Source organism: Trametes versicolor (genome assembly GCF_000271585.1).
Source record: "Trametes versicolor FP-101664 SS1 unplaced genomic scaffold TRAVEscaffold_8, whole genome shotgun sequence".
Lineage (NCBI taxonomy): Eukaryota > Fungi > Basidiomycota > Agaricomycetes > Polyporales > Polyporaceae > Trametes > Trametes versicolor.
This window is the reverse complement of record NW_007360328.1, coordinates 2,809,733-2,830,862: the sequence shown is the minus strand read 5'-3', so window position 1 is coordinate 2,830,862 and position 21,130 is coordinate 2,809,733. Positions and strand designations below refer to the sequence as shown.

General features: G+C 56.6%; 3 protein-coding genes across 3 annotated transcripts in view; all 3 read left to right on the top strand.

Moving 5' to 3' along the window:
* Positions 1–1,130: 1,130 nt before the first annotated feature.
* TRAVEDRAFT_49908 (uncharacterized protein) lies at positions 1,131–1,612 on the top strand (the record flags this gene model as incomplete). Its single annotated transcript, XM_008042198.1, has 3 exons — positions 1,131–1,173; positions 1,238–1,375; positions 1,446–1,612. 3 exons carry the CDS (start codon positions 1,131–1,133, stop codon positions 1,610–1,612), a joined length of 348 nt encoding a protein of 115 aa, XP_008040389.1.
* A 5,803-nt stretch (positions 1,613–7,415) lies between these two features.
* TRAVEDRAFT_21969 (WD40 repeat-like protein) lies at positions 7,416–8,771 on the top strand (the record flags this gene model as incomplete). The annotated part of the gene is made up of 2 exons (XM_008041866.1): positions 7,416–7,521; positions 7,588–8,771. The coding sequence occupies 2 exons, from the start codon at positions 7,416–7,418 to the stop codon at positions 8,769–8,771; spliced, it is 1,290 nt and encodes a 429-aa protein (XP_008040057.1).
* A 4,044-nt stretch (positions 8,772–12,815) lies between these two features.
* The window catches only part of TRAVEDRAFT_127783 (WD40 repeat-like protein), a gene marked incomplete at both ends in the record, with an annotated part of 27,424 nt that continues 19,109 nt past the window's right edge, over positions 12,816–21,130 (top strand). The window contains 2 exons of the mRNA XM_008042652.1: positions 12,816–13,451; positions 18,041–18,283. Coding sequence (XP_008040843.1) covers positions 12,816–13,451; positions 18,041–18,283 — 879 coding nt within the window. The remainder of the gene's footprint in view (positions 13,452–18,040; positions 18,284–21,130) is intronic.

Below are 21,130 nucleotides of genomic sequence, written 5' to 3'. Positions count from 1 at the left end.
CGTAAGGCCATGTTATACTTCCCTACTCGCGGCGCCCTCCAAATGACGTCGGCGGAGATCCCCTTCGCGTTGCGAAGTCACGAGGAGGCAGTCCTGAGCGCGACGTCGTCCTGGAAGCTTGGGTCGCGGCCGCATTGTTGCATGCCCCGCCATGTCGTTGGCGCGTATCTCATGCTCGACTCCAGATATCTACGCAGAGTAGATGAAGATTTGAGACCAGTCAAGCAAAGACGAGCACCGATGACGGAGAGCGAAAGGACAGCGTGACAGACGCCCATACGCGTTCGCTCGCGTGGCGAGTGTCATGTGACCGCATTGTGGCGTCGGCGTCACCGGCCTCCTCGGAGTCTGTCCCCGAGTTCGCGTCTTGTCCTCCCTCCACGTCCTAACGCAACAGTCCCGCGATATGTCGGAGCAGTTCTTATACAGACACCCGTACGGTATATTCTCCTCGTTCTATCGACGGGGTTGCGATTGCACTCGAGTCAGCCCCGCGTGGTTGCAGGTATCGTGTCATCAGCGTCCTTCACCCACGCCGTATTGTATACTGACAACAATCCAACTTTGACATAGAACACGCCCACGAAGCACCTCGGGCCAAAATAGATACCCAATATTCTTGTGTACCTAACCCAGCCGCCACGACTACTCCTAGCTCCTCGCTGACGCGCCCTGTCTCCGCGCCGCGCTGTTTCTAGCCTCCCTCCACTCATGCGTTCTGCACTTCCATGCCACCCGGTAAGCACCTTACATTGCTAGCAATGCTCATGCAAAGCATACACCCTGACAATGCATCATCCCGGGCGAGAGACATGGATATCCTGCCGGTAAATGATCCACTCCTGGATATCCGGATGATCCATTTGGCAGGTATTCGTCTGAGGTCTCCAGATGATCTGGCCACATGTCCGCAAGATGTCATAGAGGATATCCTGAGCGGTATTGCAGTCAGTATAGGTGCACGCAACTCACGCAAATACATTATGCGGCACGCTAGACCCTCCCAAGTACATGAGGATCCTCCGAGCTCTCCACCATCCACCCGAACACGCCATTCGGAGCTGCCTACCTCGTCACACATCTCTCGCCGCGCACTCTCGAGACGCCAAAGTCTCCATTGTCACTTCATCATGCCTTCTCATTCGGAAAACAAGGCTGCCCCTCCCTCGTACGGTGAGAGTGCGAATCAGTCCCCCCGCGTTCTCGCACCACAACGCTGACACAGCACATCCCTCAGTGCTTTCGACACACTACCACTGCTCAAACACCCCCACAGTCCTCGCGGTGTCCCCCGATACGACCTGGATCGCGAGCGGCTTGGAGGACGGTACCATCCTCCTCGTCCACTCACCCAACTCGCACATCGCCCGCTACTGTGCGCATCAAACACCCCATCTGCGCACTCGCCTTCTCCCCAGACGAACCCCTGGTCCTCGCTTGCGCAGACAGCGCAGACCTCCTCACCGCATGGTGCATTCACCGCAACCAGCCCACAGACGAGGAGCCGGAGCCCGCAGTCGTTCTCGAACCTCTCGCACCCGCCCACCACGGCCCTGCATACATCCTCTCTCCCCCAATTCCCGGGCCCGCACACATCCTCGCGCTGGCCTAGTCCGCCGCCCCCACCCCCACCCGCATCCTCGCCCGCCCCGCCCTCGACCTCTTCACCTGCCCCCCTCGCCAGCAGACAGACGTCCGACCCGCCCGCCGCCTTCCCGCCTTCCCGCTCGCCTTCGCCATTTTCTCGCTAGACAGCCTTGGCGTGCGGTTGGCAGGACGCCGCGTCGTGACATGGTACAGCGCATGCCACGCGCGCACCTGTGACGCCCCAATCGCATCCCTCTCCTTCCGCTGGACGCTACTCCCTAAATCCGCGGTGCTGCTGCTGTGGTGCGCCGTCTTCCCTTCCCGGTGCCCCGTTCCCAGTGCGCGATTATCCCATCCGGGGCGCGCGACGGACGGGGCCATGTATCTCTGCTCAACGCACGACGTAGCGGGGTTCTTCACGGCTCACGCCGAGCGCGAGTACAGCACCGTCTCGATGCACACCGGGCCCGCCCTAGTCAGCCTGAACCATCCCGGGCGGCGCGGCGGCGCGTCGATAGCACGCAAGTGGCTATCGAGGCACCGTATCGGCCGTATATCGCAAGCACGGTGAATCCTGCATGTTCGGTGTATTTATCATGCATGCGAGTGCGCGTCGGAACGAGTACGTACGCTGGTTTCGAGCGACGTCGCGCTAGCTCGAGATGTACAGTGCAATCCCGCCTCTTCGACCGCGGCTGTTCTCTTCGAATCAGCAAACGGCGCGGGCTCCGTATCTACCGTCTATTGCGTGTACGACGAGTCCGTCTGTGATCCGTAGGTGCCGTACGTTCATAGTATGCAGTGAAAGCATACACGTCAGGATGCGAGTACGTACGCTGGCCATGGTGCGCGACGGTGCGCCATGTCTGCCAGCTGCGGAAGAGGAGCGTACGGGTCTCTCTGCCGCAAACAGCTATTCATAGGGCCTGTACGCGCTCATCAGACCGGACCGTGCGAGTGCGCACGTTTCCCGCAAGACAGCGATCGCATCGCACCGAGACTCGTCGAAAAGCGCTGGACCGCGTCCCGCCGCTCGCAGGCCCAACCACATCCCCGCGCTGACCTAGTCCCCACCCACATTCTCACCCACCACACCCCGGCCCCCTCTCCACCCAGCACCCCCTTCCTAGCAGACAGACGTCCGACCGGCTCGCTGACTCGCCGTCTCCCGCTCGCCTCCGCCGTCTTCTCGCCCCACAGCCGGCTCCTCGCATCTCGGGGGGCGGACGGGGTGTGTCGCGTCTGGGACGTCGAGCGCAGCCCGCTGAGTATGAACGCCGAGGGAGGGAGGGAGCACGGTCGTGGGCGCACAGTGGGGAGGATGCCGTGTCGCGAGTTGGTGCAGCGCCCCAAGCGTGTGCACCTGGGACGCCCAGATCGCATCCCTCTCCGCCAGCGGGACGCTGTTTCCCAGATACACCGTGCTCTTGGGCCCCGGCCCCACCCCCCAGCGCGCATCTCTCCCCTCGAAACGGCGCGGCGGACCCGACCATGTATCTCTGCTCTACACGCACCGCAGCGCGGTCCTTCACGACGCACCCCAAGGGCGAGAACGGCGCCGTCTCGGTGCACATCGAGCCCACCCTAGTCAGCCTGAGCGAGTCGGCACGGCGCGGCGGGGTGTCGATAGCTTGTGGATGGCTGTCGGGGCTCCGGATGGGGGGGGATAGGGCGGGGGCGGGGAGTTCGGGTGTGATCTGCGTGTGTGGTGAGGTTAATATGTGCAGTACTAAATGCATGAAGGTCGGAGCGAGGATGTACGCTGGCCACGGCGCGCGCTGGCTTGACATGTGTGGCATCTGCACGGGGCTCCGGCCTCTTCGACCGCGGAAGGGGAGCGCACGGTTCTCTCCAGCCAACAGCCAACAGCCAGGAGCCAAGGCTCCCGCAAACGAGTCCCGGTACACGCCCGCCATCATGAGCATACTCACGACCTGGCGAATGCGCACGTCTCTCGCAGGACGGCAATAACTTCGCGGCCAGATCATCTTAATCTAGAAGACTGGAAGACACGCCCTGCGGTTCCCGCGTTCCCGGAGCTCGTTCAAGAGCGCTGAGACGCGGTTCTGCGGCGAAATGCTTGCAGGAATGCATGGTATGCGATCTAGGAGAAAACGCGCAAGAGACGAAGCGACGACCGTCACCCGCGCAGAGTGAGAACGAGGATTTGCAGTCTGTCATGCAGGGTAAGTGTTGGCCTTCACGACGATTGCATTCCCCGTGCGTATACCCGTGGCAGTACGTTGTGTGCGGTCAAGGAACGACATCCGGGCAGCCTCAACGGTCCACATATACCCTCATGTTCACGCGATCTGTTGCCGCTACCACGTCTGCCGCGGACGCGTGCGCGCGCGGAGGCTCACCATGATGTGAACGATTCAATGTGTCGCTGTTGACACCGACAGCCGAACGAGAAACCAACGATTAGCGCGTGCTTACCTCAGAAGCACCCTCGACCGGCAGAGGCATTCACGCCGTGTCCCGACTGCCTCTCTTCACGATGACCTCCGACGAGCGTCGAGGGAGGTCTTCCAAGGGGGCGGGGCGGAGCGGTGTGTCGTCCAGTCGGGGCGACATCGATGTATGCGCGACGGCACACTTTGACGATTGTTACGGACGTGTGGAGAGCGCGCTAAGGCGGTGGAGGATACGGCGTCGTCCATGTATGCGCCCAAAAGCGGCCTGAGCAACGGGTAACGAGCACTAGGGCGCTGTCCACGCATACAAGCCGCGTTAAAGCTGGCAAACGCGGGGAACTGGCAGATCTGTACGAGGAAAGTCGTCAGGTGTCTCGTGTAGAGGTTTGCTTCGCTGGTGTACCTTTCCACAGGACCGGGTCTTTGTATGCGAGGTGACGAGAGAACGATAGGAATAGGTAGCGCGGCATGTCTGAGGTGGAGGATAGGGTTCCGCAGGACATGCATCGTACGTGTTATAAAGATATCCCAGCGCGCAGTGTAGTCGCAGCAGACTAAGTACATGGTGTTCTTGCGCCTTCAAAAGGATCGAGTGTAAGCGTCGTGAGGGAAGTCGAGATGTGTGCGCCACGACAGAAGGACCGGAGTAATAGAGAGCCGCATACATAGAGACCCGAGTGGCCTTTAGACGTTGAGAGAGTGTCCGAGCGCGCCGGTGTCAAAAAGCTGAAGGTGGCGGGTTGGGGTCGTAGGCAGGAAGCCTGGGAGTTCGAAGAGCAGCTGTCAGAGCGCGTCGTCCGTGCTAAGTCCAAGACGGCGAGAAACGCTGCTGTCAAGTCTGGAAGGGCGAGAGACGTGCGGGACTAGTGGTCGCGGCTGTTCTCTGCGACAGGGCGCTGGGTGTAGTTGGAGACGGCGGCGAGGAAGTTCCGGGTGGAGGGTTGCCTCGATCGCGTCCAGGTGCAGATCGATCGACGGTTACTGCTCCACAATCGGTTACTGCTCCACAATAACAGCGGTGAGGTCTATTTCGGGTACGCGGAGAGTTTTGGACGTCGTTCAGACCAGTCAAGCACAGACGAGCACCGATGACGGAGAGCGTAGGGAGAGCGCGACAGACGCGTGGGAAGTGTCATGTGACCGTGATGTGGCGTCGACGCGTTCGTGCGGGTTGGTAGCTCTGCCAATTTTCCGGAGCGTATTCTTCTAGACAAACCTCAACAACACATCACTGGGCGCAGCGGCACATTTTCTCCCAGGCGAATGCGCGGCTAATCTGCACATTCCGCCCGCATTTCGCCCAGATTTCGCGTAGATTCAGGCGCGAGGAGCATTTCTGGCGAATGATCACACTTCGCCCACATTCCGCCCACATTCCCCTCATGTTAGACTCACATTACGACTGCGAGAACATCTACGAGGGTACCTGTCCCTTTTATAAATTACATATTACATAATCACAGCCAGGATCAGTTTAGCAGCTCGCAGCCCGGCAGGCTGCTCGTCGTGCTCGCCCGCTACCCGGCGCTGCAGTTCAACCACCTTCTCCATAAACACGAATGATAGCATGGAGCACGTAGCAACGATTAAAATGTATTGTGAAATTACGAGGTATCGAGATACATGCAAACGGTATTGAACGGACGGATAGGGAATCGAGGGCTGATTGATGATTTCCTACAGCGTACCAATATTGGGCGCCGGCGGGGCTGGCACGATGGCAGCTGCAAGCGCACTGCAAGCTGAGCCTATAGATTATCGCTAGATAAATACAAGATGCTCACATGTATCAGTATCATGCATGAAGCGAGTAGCAAGAAGCAGCTTACCGATATATAAGGCGTCCCGCGGTGTTCTTTCGTAAACCTCCTGTAGGTGTTGAGTGTCACTGTATGACCTGACGTAGACTCACCTTCGGTAGGATGGACTGGTACGGATGAAGGGATAACGGGAGACGCACCATACAAAAGAGAGCTACGTGCTAGCACAGGGACGCGGCCCCATGTAAAGACAGGTGAGTCGTCAAAACAGGGCACAGAGAATACTACTCACCGATAGAAACCAACAAGGAACCCTGCTACGCGTGGAAAGGCCGCGCGTTGAGTGGAAAGGTCGCGCATCAAGTGTTATGGTGTGCGAGAAGTTAAAACTCACCTTATGCGTACTGATGTGGTGGTCGCACCCCAACGGAAAGTAATTAGCCGCATATAAAGTGTTATGAAGGCAAGACATACCTTTTCGGCGCGCATATAGTCACTATAACCGTCGCGCGCGCCATCAGCCAGCACTTCATCATCGCATGCGAGCATCAATCGAGTGTCCTAGCAGGATAGTGTACTCAACTAAGGCCTATGAAGATATCGAGGGAGTTTTCATATCGCAGAGCGGGGAGGACGGCATGCATAGAGCTTGCAAGAGAGAGCGGCCATGAGGGAAGAGGAAGAAAGAGAGTTGCGTGAAGCCTGTCAGACGCGACACGCTCGGCAAGTGTCCCATTGCGGACGCGCGGACAACCCATATATGGGAGACAGGGATCAGGGATATTACCAAAACCCAACATATCTCTCACCTAGTACATGCTTAAACTTGAGGAATACTGAGGGTATCCGAAGGGACAGAAGAATGTGAGAGGAATGTGGGCGTAACTTGCAAATAACATTGTACATTCGCCTTCAGGAGCATCTGAGGAACATTTAGACGAAATGTGAGGAGAATCTGCGAATTAGACACAAATCCTCCCGCGCGAAAATCTACTGCTGCGCCCTGTGCATGCAATGTTTACGCTGACCGTATGTATATGTTTTGTTCACAACGTGGCTTCGGCGTCTTCTTGCCACCGTTTCCGAGCCCGAGTTATCCTCATATTCTATCGGTTCTGTATGGACTATCTGCTCCATATCCAATGACATTCAACTTATACACAGATTTCACCTCCATATCCAGGACACGGCGTATTCCTCAATCCTCGTGCACTAGGTCTCATGTCTACACCTTGCTGTCCAACATATCGCTGTGGTAATTCTGGTGCGATACCGTGACCACGGGGCACTGGCATGCATATGTATTGTACCATGGCCATTTTCACTCGGACTCAAAGCAATCTTATGACAGACGTTTCTAATCGCTGAATAGAGTGTGTGAAACAGATATAATCAAATTAATCAAGAATAATACCGACACCTGGGCGGCGGCTACCATCAGTCAAGTTGAGTAGGGAGTCGGTATTGTATAGATGTATTTTCATGCACCCCATTCACCGCCGTATGTAAAATGCTCTCGCAGAATCCGCTAAGATATATAAGCTACCCGTGATGACAGCTTTCTAACATACATCGCACATCGCACGACCGTCTCCACCCTCCACCAACCCTACTCAGCATCTATCGTTCCTGAACCGTACATCTCCTCCCGATGAGCTCGCAAAACACTCCCATTCCGTCCCGAGTTCCCCTTGCGGTCCCTCGTCCAGGAACCGCGCCGATACTACCGGAGCCTGCTTTGGCCACTGGGTACACCAGTGAGTACACGATGGTCATCGACTCGGTCTAAGTCCGATACTGACGTGCGTACCAATATCCTCCAGTGCCTGACCACATCCGACGGCCCAGCACTACAGGGGTGGATTTCGGCCGCAGAGCACCGCCCGGCGGAAGCTACGTGATCGTGGAGTCGTCTTCAGGACCTCATCACTCCAGCCCGGTGACCCTTGCGGTCTCCCGCGACTCCAAGTGGGCGGCAAATGGCTACCAGGACGGAAAGATCATCGTGTGGACTATCAGTCGTCCGACGGAAGTCTACGTACAATGGGACACCGAATCCACCGTTCACGCGCTCGCCTTCTCCCCCAAAGGGGACTGTCTTGCGTCCGTGCATGAGGACGGTAGCATCCAGATATTTTCGGTCACTGGATACAAGCACAATCACTCGGGCAAGGAAGAGAAAACGAAGCTTGAGGAGGGGTCAGAGAAACTCTATCCTAGCCCTACTGGCCCTACCGACCATAGCCCCACCGACCCTACCGTTGACGAAGATCAGTGTTGCAATTCGAAGTCCCCGATTCCGCCATTGTGCGCGGTGGACTGGGCCCCCAACGGTCTCAGAATTGCAGCGTGTTCCGAGGAGTTCCTATATATCTGGGACCTCAATACCCTTGAGCACGACTTCAAGTTCTCGAAACCGACCGAGGCAATCCCACACCCGGGCCTCACCTTCGTCACTTTCTCCCCGGACAGCCGTCTGCTCGCATACGGAGGGGCGCGTAATCAATACTACGTCCGCGACTTCGAGCGCAACGGAGTCCGAGCAGCTCCCCAATGCATCTGGGAGCCCGAATTCGAACGCACGATCATCGACGCCGCGCTCGACGCGAAGGGAGAGCATCTCATAGCCCTCTCTGACGACAACACCGTGCGCATCTGGGACATCCGCGACCGGCACACACTCAAAATGCAGTACACCATGCCCGACGGCGAGGTGTTGGCCATCTCGTTCTCGCACAACGGGACGGCCATGCTAGTCGCGTCGCACGATGATTACCGGAAGGCATTTTTCAGCGAGTGGAACGTGTCGGACTCGCTCGTGAACGCCCCCCGCTACCGCCTGCTCCATGGCCCAAGGACCAAGGCCGATACCCGGGCCGCAGCTGTTATTAGTCGCGCACGCTTCTCTCCAGACGGAAGCTTCATCGTCTCTGGTGCGTGGGACGGTACTGTGAAACTTTGGGGGATGTCGTTTGTATACGTGCCTGCTACGAGCCTCGGGGAGTAGATTAGAGCTTACCTAGTATCGAACTCTGTTTTCGTCTGGTATAGATGTTCGACCGTCTTCTGCTGCAGAGTGCACCTAGAGCTTCCGAGCGACCACTGTTTAGGTCCCGCTTGGCGACTTGTACGTGCCCGTGCGAGAGTTGTATCCGTCCAAATCGGCGTAGGTCCCCAGCGTGCGCGCATGCGCCATTCCGAATTCTCTCGGCGACTCTGCGCGTGATCTAGGATAGCAATGAGTTGCGCCACGCAAGAAAGGAGCCCCAAAATTTTGAGGAGCTCGCTCTCCGAAGAGAACGTTCAAGTCGGCAGAGGAAGACACTTGCGCAGCCGCGTCTTGAACGTAGAGAGGCGACGAGGAGTGTCGGGCACTCTACGATCATGGCAGAGAAGGAATTTGAATTAGCAGAGCGTGCTAGCGTTCCAGGAACCATACCTATGCAAGCCAAGGACCTCATCGTCGTCTTTCCTAGTTCAACTGCGGGCATAGTGTGCTCATTTCGAGGCGCCTCCTCCATGTGGTATCCTCTGCTTCCCTGGACGTCTTACCGTTTCCCGCGAGGCTTCGAAGCACAGGCTGTCCTGAATAAGGAAAAGAGGAAAACACGTCTTCCTGCTCACTGCATCTCTCGATCCGCGTGGCCGCTGAGGAATACGGACGTTCGGTATCCTACGACCGGGTACAACGCTGTGCAGCGATCTTGAAGAGAGTCCAGTCTCATCGTCAACGGACTGATGACACTACGAATCATGAACCCTGTTTTTTGGCGAGCATTCACGGCTTTTTCGAGTGCCTGCACGCGCTCCTGCTTGCACGCGGCAGGTCCGCGACCAGTTACTGCAAAGTCTGGTACGTGAGCGATGCAGCAGGTCCCATCCCGAACACTCCTAGCAGACAACGCACCGGGGATCCTTGTTGTGTATGGGTCGAAGTTACGTGACGTCTTCGCGAACGCAGCAGCGGAGAATCGGGATTGCGCAGGAGCAGAAACGAGATCTATCTTGAGCGCGCGGAGGACTTTCGACATCGTTCACACCAGTTAAGCAACGACGGACAGCGAAGGGACAAAGCGAAAGGACAGCGCGACAGACGCCCAGGCGCGTTCGCGTCCAATCATTCACGTGGAAATTCGTCATGTGGCCGTATTGTGAGTCGTGACGTCGGCGCGTCCGCTCTTTGTGTCTTGTCTTTCTGCCTCCACGCCCTTGCTGCTCCCTGCGACGTACCAGGGATTTTTCTGTGATCAAGAGACTGCATCAAAAGAAGGGCGCAAAGTGTCCAACGAGTCCATTCACCGGCACACGCGGCAGTCAACCCACGCGTATCGACACTCATCAAGCTTCATTTCAAGCCGCCTACACTGTATTATTCACTGCGTGAAGTCGCGAATAGCACGGGGTAATCTCCCCGATGCGATTGCAAATCAGTCCAGATATCTTTGAATTTATGATAGATAGACCCACATAGTACCGTGCGCGATGTGAGATCGCGATTTTAGCGACGAGTGTGGATATGACGCGGGAGATTTCAGGAGATGTGAAGTCCCCTGAATAGCACGGAAAGAGATTTGTGGTGGCTCTCGTTAGCGCTCGTGGGAGGGAGATGTGAGATCGCGCTTCGGCGCGATGCCTCCTCCTCCCCGAATGCGATGTCGCGCGTTGAGCCATCGCGTTCCAAGTGTATATATTTTCTCGCAGCTCGTAAAACGAGTCGTCGTCCTTCTCTGCTCCCCCACCATACCGCTCGACATGCCACCCAGCCGCAGGCCCCTCCTCCAAACTCCTTCGCGCAATGCGCTCGTGCCGTACCTCGCGTACAAACTTCGCAGCTCGTCTCGCAAGGCCGGTGTGGGGCACATTCTCCCGCGCGACCTCACTGCCCAGCCGCTGCTCTCTCGTACGCCAACAACACCAGCAGAGTTGTACACCGGCGCATAGCTCGACAGTGACATCTTGGGCCTCCGAGGCGCTTTGCAGGGTGCGGGCCCTATCCAGAATGTCGCTCTCGACATTAGTATCGAGGAAATTCGGGTGCGTGTTTCACATCTACGCGCGAGTCATTGATTATGGACTGACAGTACTACACATGGCGAGGTTGAAGGTTCCTTTCAGGACCCTTCACTGAAAGGAACCTTCAACCTGGACGCTGGTCCTCACTGGCCTCAAGCCCGATATGTTCATGACGCCCCTTGGCAAGCTCACGCTCGCGAAGACTGGCAGAAACTCACAACTCTTTATAGATTTCAGGTCGCGCAAATCCACCCGCATGTCGTCCGCCACCGCAGGCTTCAGTCATGTGGGTGCGGTGCGCAATCGCGCACCTACTGTCTCGCTACTACAAGTCCCCGCGTCTCAGGTGCGTCACATCCCCCTTTCCACTCCATACTTTCCGGTTAGAACCCTTCGCTAACATTCAGCCTGCGTAGGGACCTCCAGTATTTGCAGGCTTGAATACTTGGTACTTCCGCTCCGTACCGGCCACCCCCCATCACACCCAAAAAGCTTCGCTGGCAGTACCTTACTGGATACTCAGCGTCGACCAAGGCACCGGGTGCCTTTACACCATCGGTCGGGACTCGGTGGAAGCCCCTGCAGTGTCGCGTCATCCTGGGCAGACCAATCTTCACTCGAGGATTCGGTAGTCATAATATTCGCGCGGGCACAGTCGCCGCACCAGCTCTCCGAGCCTGTCTGCTGTCGAAGAAGTTGCCCCGGCGTTCTCTTCAAAGTACATCTGTGTTTGCGATATGCACTCGTATGTTTCTATCTTATGTAATGCGATATATTATCTGTTCTGTATATCCGCGATACTCTAAATATATTCGATGTGCGTCAATGACACGTCGACCCACATATGATCGAGCGGCGACCCGGGGACATCTGACGTAGGAGCTATGTGCCGCATTGAGACATCTCCCCGAATAGCCGCGCTGGACGATTCCACATCGCCACTTTATGCTATTATAGTTCGCGGCACATAGCCACGGTACGCTATTACACGAAGAAATCGATACGATTAGTGTGTATATTAGTTTGGATATGCGACGACGCCGTGGATCTCCATCCGTGGCGATCTTCACATATCCTGCGCGGGCTATGTGGGCGCTATCTCACATCCTCGGGCTAATCTCACTCGAATTCGATTTGCGCGTTCACGCAGTGATTGACACGTCGTATTTCTGGGTACACTAGCGCGCTCATATCCCAGATTTCATAGCTGAACTATAGGGCATCTGTCTAAATACCAGCCGCCGGGACTCTCGGGCGGATATTGTAGAATAGGTGCGCGCCATTCAACCGATTGTTTTCTGCGATATATATCACGAACGCACTATAAAGCCCATGTCAAATATATAGGGATTCTTCAGAAGGATGATATCCAACACACATGGCACACTCCCCTGCCCCCATCGGTCGCTTCTAACCTCGCGATACATGTTCTCGACATGAGCTCTCAAGAAGCCAACATTGTCGTACACGTAGTCTCACCATCATCCCACTCCTTAGCAATGTCTTCGCATTTGGACGGCCCTGCTCCTCCATATGACACCGCCCCTCGTCAGGATGAGACTCCTCCGGACGACGCTACTCTACCGGCCTACACTCCATTTGACGACATTCCTCCTTATGGTGAGAGTGCATGTATAGTATTTACCTGTCTTTCGTTGTGCTGACATACGCCTCGACAACGCCCAACTCGAAACACCACTCAGGCGATCCCACTGCCCTTGCTGTCTCGTCCGACACAAAATGGATTGCCAGTGGTTTTCAAGACGGCTCCGTTCTCCTCATCGATGTAACCCAATCGCGCACTAGCCGCGTACAACGGGCGACCAGCAACCCCATCCGCGCGCTCGCCTTCTCCCACAAAAGACCATTGCGACTCGCGTGCGCGCATAGCGATGACAAAATCACCGGGTGGGACGTCAGCAAGGTCAACGACGCGGCCGTCGGGCTCCAGCACCTTGGGTATCCTCCCCAGCGGCGCTCCGCTATGTACGACGGACACATCCTCGCCCTGGCCTGGTCCCCAAACGACGATCGTGTCATGGTCTGCTGCGAGCGCGGACACCTTTTCGGCTGGTACCCCATTGCGAATGGCGGGCAGTCGGTCAAATGGCTCGGCCAAGAAGATGAATCCACCTTCCTCATCACATTCGCCGCGTTCTCGCCCGACAGCCATCTTCTCGCATACCGCGGGGCGGACGGCCTCTGCCGCATATGGAGCTTTGAACGCGGCGCCCTGCAGGCAACGCTGAACGAAGACGCAAGCAGCGCCAACTTCGCCGTCCAGTTCGAAGCAGGCCCGGGCCCTCGCATCGTAACATGGCGCGGCGACGCGTACGCGCGCACCTGGGACGCCACGAGCGGGCGCGCGCTCGCGGTAACGGGCATGCACAACGCGTCGGTGCGAGGCGCATCGTTCTCGTCCAGCGGAAAGCTTCTGACGGTGCTGAGCGACGGGGACGTGGTTGTGTGGGAGCAGGAGTCGGATGCGGGCTTCACGGGCTCCCGCATACTGCTGCGTCACAGCGCGGCCACAGGGACAATCAACAGCGCGTGCTTCTCTCCGGGGGGCCAGTTCATCGCGTGTGCGGCGTCCGACGGGACCGTGTGCCTCTGGAAGGCAGACGACGCGGCACGCATCCCGAGAGTCTTCAGGGTTCACGAGGAAGCGACGCTGGTGGCATTCAAGGGGGATGCTGTCCTTGTGTTCGTCACGAAGGATGGCTCGGTGCACACTGCGCCCACTTCCGGCGACGGGCTGGGGGATAGAGTACGAAGTGTATGGCGTAGATCATTATCGGGTCTTCAGAGCAGCATGTCGCGTATGCGCAGTGTATGATCTGCACGCATGGCATAGTTAGCATACGTGATAGAGCACATGGGCATTGAAAACACTCAATTCCGCTGACCACGCTGTGTGTCGGCTTGACACCTGTGCCATTCTGACAGTCTTAAGGATATATCTGTTCTAGATACGCACCGAGTCAACTTTAACTTCCCCGGAAGTTTTTCCCTGTCTTGTTCCCCTGTCTTCAACATCTGCGCTAGTGTGCGTAACACCCGCTGCTTCGGATCCCAGCGCGTCTTAGCATGCAGCTGCTCTTCTTCTACTTAAGTCGTCTTTTCATCCTGGATCTGGCACGAGATGATCAGTTGGAACTCGTTACCATTGCAATACGAAAGTAGGCTATGAGGCAACATACCGTGCGCCACAACTCCTAACCATCGCTCCCGGGCCCGTAGCTCTTGGCCTGGTGCGCGTGCATGCAGAAATCCTGAGGTCTATCCACGATGACGTGGACGCGAAGGGACAAGAGATATACGATCGTAGCGGCCGCCGTCTCCGCGCGTCGTGCGGGCATTGACCACGCGAATATACTGTCTGGTGAAAGACCATGTCAGCGTGCGCGTTCGTGGACGTGCAAGGTCCATAGCGGTATACACCCCCTACTTACCTTTCATCAGAGCGTATCATGACGGAGCACCTGGTCGGAAAGAGCGGATACGGAGGGCATGCGCCACGGCATAGTACCTCGAAAGGAGAGGCCTATGGCCCCGTACCGTGCGATGTGCCTGGCTCGCTCCAATCTACTATAGTGCGTCGAAAATATTCAGTAAAGCCGAAATGTTCCACGCGTGAGGACAAAAGATCGCACCTGTATAGCGAATGATTTTTTCATGAGGCGACTACGGGGTACTACCCGCGTTATCCGCTCATCCAGATGCGGTACGGCGTCTCCTTCGGTATGACAGCCAATTCCGCCGCATATGCAGAAGGCCGTCTCGACCTGAAAGCATTACACGAGACGAGTAAGTGTATGAGCCAGGGTTTATGGAAAAGAGACCACATACGGAAGGTATAGCGCGACACCGCGCAATTCGTCCAATATAGGCAGAATATATCAGCGTGGCCTAATCCGAATGCGCCAAGGACAGGGCCGAAGAGTAAGGCGTTCCAGAGTTGAGGGAAGCTTGACCGCGAACACAGAGCCACTCCAAAGCTAGGTTGCGTCCCAGTCTTATGGCGCAGACTGCATGCCTCATGCTGGAAGACACGCCCACTTCCTCAAAAAAAGACCAGTCTGCGTGACTCGGAGGATAGCCTGACCGGTGCTGACTTCTTCCTCTGGAGGCTTAGCGCTTATAGCACAACCTGGAGATTGTATAGTACACATGATGTGAGACAGGTACTTTCTGCAGGGTATTTGTTTGGGGGTGGCAGGGGCGAGTCGGAGACGACGCGCTGAAAGCTACCGATGTCAAGCAAAACGTATCAGTATGTTGTGCGTGATATAGAGCCGGGACACCTCTTTCATCGCAAGAGAGATACATACCAGGGTTCCATCGCATTTCTAGGCCCAGGAGAGCGACTCGGAGTGAACTGGCACTATGGCCGAGTAGTTCGAGAACAACATGCAAGGGACGAGACGCTCGCCGGACGCATCCCGGTACCCCACGTGCCCGTAACGTGGCATGGGCGTCTCTGCGTCGTTCGGTCCTCGCCAACGACCGCGGCTCAGGCCGCTCTCCTCCTCGAGTCTGCTCCTCCACGCGCCGTATTCTGGTCTGAGTATGAGCAGCGTCGTGTACCAGCTTTCATTCGCTTTTGGCATTGGGACTACTGCTTGACATATCGCGGCGCTACTGTATTCGCTCACCTGTTTGTCTGATTTCTTTGCGGGACGCGCGGCGGTCCCGGGTCTGGCATTTGCGTATGAGTCTGCATTTGTCTCAAACGGCGCTCTTCCAGCAAGTCCGGTATGCTTGAAGTTGCATTTTTTGAGCTGCCGAAACCTCATGCATACTGATCTGCTAGATTTATCCTAACTAGGATTATTGTTCGCGCCGTAAACGGCGCGTCCCCGCCGATTGCCCGCCGGCCGGCCCTCGTATTCATGATGATGCATGTCTCTATTCACTCATATGTTTGTAGGTGATAGATGAAGTATATAAATCATGCGCAATATCGGTCGTCAGCCCGGCGCACGGCCAATACAACTAGCCTTTAGGTCGCTCAGGCAGATATTGTAGCATGCCAGGTAGGTGCGTATCAATCAACTCAAACTATTCTGTTGAATGTCGCACACCTGAGCAAAAATGTGTACTGTCTCAGGTATATAGCGTATCCTACTGGATGGACGTGCCCAATAAACACCATCATTCCCGCCCTTCCATCCAGCCCGACAGGACGCTCATTACATCTCACTTTTCCACAAACTCCGAGTTTCATTTATCAAATACCTGGATCTCCATGGTGCTCTCGCGGCTAGAACCTATCTCCGACATCCGCTGTAAGAGTCCAGGTCAATCGTCTTGTACTCTGGTACATCACTGATATGTATCAATTTTCCAGCGACGTTGTGCCATTCGGATGATAGCACCGTGTACAACGTCATCGAAAATACAAACAATTTCTGTTTGGATGCTCCGTTTGAAGAGGAGCATCGAGCTTTCTCCCACTCGCAGAAGCCTCACGTCGACAGCCCGGCGGACTATCTCGACACGCCCCCAAACCAGGAACATCCAGACGCGATCACTGCCCTCACCATCTCGCCCGACTCCGAGTGGGTCGCCAGCGGCTCCCAGAACGGCACTATCTTCCTCCGGAACCTGAAGACAGCAGATCCTCGGGCCATAGCACAGAAGACGACCCGCTCACTCTCCGCCGCCCACATCCTTGCCTTCTCCCCCACAAGCAGGCTCCTCGCCTCCGCGCTCGCAAACGGGCTCGTATCGGTGTGGTCCTTCAATTACGACGGACCCCCACGCGCACCAGTCATGCTCGAGCTAGAGCCATCCGAGTTCTCATGCTCGGCGTACCCGGCGCTCGCAATAACATGGCTCCCGGGGGGCGCGCGCATCGCAGTTCTCACACACGATGCGTCTCTCTGGATCTACAACCTGGACACAGACGCGCTCAATCATGTCGAGCTACGGAGCGACGCTGACGCGCGGATCGCCTTTGCTCTCTTCCACCCCAACGCCCGTCTTCTCGGGTGCGGCGGCGTACCGAGCATTTGCGAAGTCCGAGACGCGCAAACCTACGCGCAGGTTGCGGACCTCAACAGATGCAACCGGCAGGGGGCGGCCCTGATTTCCCAGCTCCACACACCCGGAGAACACCCCGCCACACGCTCTACCGACGCAACTGCGCGCGTCTGGAACATCCAAAGCGGGGAAAGGCTCCTGCCCGTGCACCTGCCTGACGGAGTCGTGCGCACCGCGGCGCACTCCCCCGGGGGCACCCATTTTCTTACCGTGCTAGACGACGGGCGGATGCTCCTCAGCGAACTCCAAGAGCAGCTCGGTTTTTTCACCTGGTCCGCGCTCTCTGGGCCCGGCCACTTTGGGGCTGTCACCAACGCGTGTTTCTCGCATAGTGGAAGATTCATCGCGTCTGCGTCGTCCTGCGGGATACTCTGTCTCTGGGAGACGCACTGCGTAGCAGCAGGCCCCCGGTGTGTCTTCGAAGTGCCGCACGGGACCGCGGTTACGCAGGTGGCGTTCAGCGGAGACGACACGACGCTGGTGTGTGCGACGGACGACGGGGCGGTGTACATATGGCCTATTATCACGGCAGCTTCCGACCGCGCGGCCTAAACATGAGGTGCGCATAGACGTTGAATCGATAGGAAAGCTATTCGAGTAGACGCGCGTTATTATGCTCAATGCACGTTGCGCTTGCCTGATCTAAGCGTCCACATACGCCACAAGATTTTTCACTGTCCATGCTTCTACAGTTCGCGTTCTTATAAAACCAGTCTCCTCCACATATATCCGTCGGTTTAATCCCTGCTCTCTGCTGGACTGCGTCGCTGCAGCCGTCCCGGGTCCGTTGCAACCATCCTCAATACCAAGTACACACAATGTCTCCTCGACACTCAAACCTCGCCACTCCATCAAGCTCGTACTCGCGCATCTACCTACAAGAATTAGAATCGTATCCGACGCGCACCTCGAGCCCCATCGAGGATGGCGAAAGTGCGATTTGCCACCTTATGAACTGCGTTCAAAATGCTGACACGCTGCTTCACATGGTTCTCGCCAGCAACACCCAAGGCTCGACATGCCGTACCACTACCCAGTCAGACGTGTTCCGCCCAGTCTCACTACTTCAACGACGAATACTACGCTGTCGGCTACGACACCGGCGAAATCGAGCTATGGATCAACGCCACCGATCCCGACCAGCCATCCGCATGGCGGCACCAGGGAACGTGGCTCGCACACCCACCACAAATCGTCCCCGGAGGCGTAATGCGCAAGATTTCCGCCCTCGCCTTCTCTGCAGACAACGAGCTCCTCGCGTCCGCAGACGCAGCGGGCATCATAAAAGTATGGTCCACCTCCTCGATGAAAGCGATCGAGCCGGCACTCCGGGCGCGGCATACCGCCGCTGTGAACGCCCTGGCATGGTCTCCGAGCGCGGATCATTGGTACTGGCTCGTGTCTGGGTCAGACGACCGGACCGTGTGCCTCTGGGACGTCGCGAAAGGCGTACGGCTGTCCGTAGTCAGCGATTGGCACAAGGCGTCCGTCATCCGAATCCGCTTCGGAGACGTCGACTCGGACGACGAAAGCCGACTCGAACTCGACTCTACCGACAAGAGAGGACACATATGCAGCTGGACTGTCACGGAGCACGGACTCGTGCCGAGAAGGACGCCAGCGTCGTATAGTGACATGCGCGCATCGAACCCCGGGCTCGACCTCCAACCGCGAAACCACGAACCCGGGCCTCGCAGGAAGGTTTCGCTGGATGCAGACGAAGCTATGTCCTCTGCAGCACGCCCTCGACCCGATCGCCTATCCGCCGGGTCCGGTCGCAAAGCTGTACCGCGTCAGTTCGACGATGACTTCGACCGCTTGTTTTCCTTGCAAGTACAGCAGCAAATGGAGAAATTAAATCTGGGGCCTACGATCCGACGGGGGGCATGAGTATGATCACAGCTGTGCACATCGGCACTCGATACGAAGTTGTCTGTTGTAATAGCGAGGGCCCCTGGCTCGTAGGACTTCTCAGTACGTCGAGCTGCCGTGTCCATAGAGCTCCTCAAAGGGCCCTGGGAAGCAGTTCTTCCACGAGATGCTTGCGTGAATGCTTTATATGCGATCTCGGAGAAGAAGCGCACGCAAGTGCGAAAACCCTCTGCTCGGGGAGATTGAGAACGTACAGCCGCAGCCTGCCGTCATGGGTGATTCATGGCTCGCATGGCGACTATATATACCCATCCGTATCTCCATCGGAGTACGTTCAGATGGGCACATATGTCCCGAAGGCCTCAATGGTGCTTGCCGGTTCGAAATCTCAGCCACTCACCTGTTCATGGGGTTCCAACACTTTCCCTTCAGCGGCGGGTGAGTGCGCGCGCTGAGGTCCGCCGCGAGGGGGGGAGGGGTAATTTTAATTGATGTGCGGCGCTGTCGAAGGTCGTACAGAGGAGTGGTGAAATGAGGAAGACAAGCGTGGCCGGTGCTTACCTCAACACTACGCCCGTGCCCCCCGGCGCGTCAAATACGACGTCTGTGGCTTTCTCACGTCTTGCCACGGCACCCTCCACGCACGATACGCTCCAGTAGGCGATCAAAAGCGCGATGTCGTCTTGGAAGCGCAAGTCGAATTGTAATCGACTATGCATGCGCCCGTAGACGGCCACTGCTTTGCAGGCGTCGTACGTTGCGCGGGCGGTGGAGAACACACCGTGACCAATGCCAGAGTGCTTGGCAGACCGTACGGGGACCAACGACTGCTGAGCGTCACCAAGGTCGGCGAAGGTGACGGAATGGCAGTCTCCGCTTCGTTTATCTTATCCTTCTCCTTTTACAGCACTATTCCCCATTCAGCACGCGGTCAGCAGAGAGGTAATGAGGGAGGACGTACCTTTGCTACCTTCGATCTTCTTAGGCTTGAGCGCTGATCTTGCACTGATTCGTCTCGGCCTCTATCAACAGCGCCTTCTCTACTGAATGCTTCTTCTCCTCGGCGTAGGTACCGTTGCGGTTCAGGACCTCTGCCACGGGGCGCTAGGTGCAGTGGCAGGAAGAAGTTGCGGGTGGGCGCGTCGTACGCCACGTCCAAGCAGAGATCGATTGGCGAGTTCTGCTGTGCACATACAGCGTAGAAAACCAATGTGGGGACCTGTAGCACTTTCGAGATCATTCAGACTAGAGCTGGCAGCAACGACGGAGGGAGGGAGGAGAGTGCAACAGGCGCCCAGGCGCGTTCGTGTTCCTCGCTCGGGAATGTCCTCCGACTCGGCCCACCTCTTGCGTCTCTACCTACTCCGCATCCTGGCGACAATCCCATTCACCACTCAGTCGCATTCAGTAACCGATAAGTCTCAAAACAGCCATGATGTGGTGAATTCTTCCCGAAACATGCAAATAGGCGGTGAGGCTTGCATTCAAGTTTGCGCGCCGACGGGCAGGTATTGTATACCGCGAACAAACGCACCCTTCTTTAAACCCGGGTCCGGTTACAAGGCATTGTGTTAAAGAGCTGTCTTCGTGATAGCTCGTTCATTAATCGTAGGTATATAAGTGATCCACTTGGAAGTGACTCCCCCAGTACACAGCGCGCTCTCCACCATGCAGCCACTGCCGCCGGTCATCACCGCTACTGTACAATACCACGTCGCACTTCTCCACAATCCGGAATCACACAACGATCGCGAAGTAACTCTGGCGGAACGCAAGGCCCCATTGAAACTTAAAAACCCTCAGGGGCCACACGGTGAGATTGCAAATGATGAATTTCGTACGGCACTGACACGTGTAATGCTTCACAGCTTCCACTGATATGCACACCCCTGCGATGAACCCTTTCTTTCCTGCTCAACCGCTTTCGGACATCCCGCGAATCGCAAATTCGAATATGGGAGACCGGGCGCACGGCGGTGAACCTGTGAATCGGCACCGCACCTACACCAGCTCAATCACGGCCCTTGCCATTGTTGAACTTCTGTGTCTACGGCTGTGCCGGACCGGGAGTGGCAGTGATAGTGGCTGTGCGTCTACCATACGCCAGCATGGACTTTCCTACTTACCATATACGTACATTCTTTTGTTCTGTACTTACTTGGCATCCTGCCATCCCTCCACATGATTCTGGTACGTTCTACGATGTTCCGGACTATTCTAGACAGCGTCCGGATTACTCGCATTACTCAGCCATGGACTATCTGACCTTATGTCGATTATGCTCCCTTACTCAGCGTTACTCATCGCTCAGTCAGCGTCCTCTGGACGTCACATGCTCTCTTCTTATACGCTTACTCATCGTCCTCCCCAGTAGTATATAAGGAGGACTCTGCAGGCCTCTGCTCTTCAGTCGTTCTCTCACAGACTGAAGAGTAA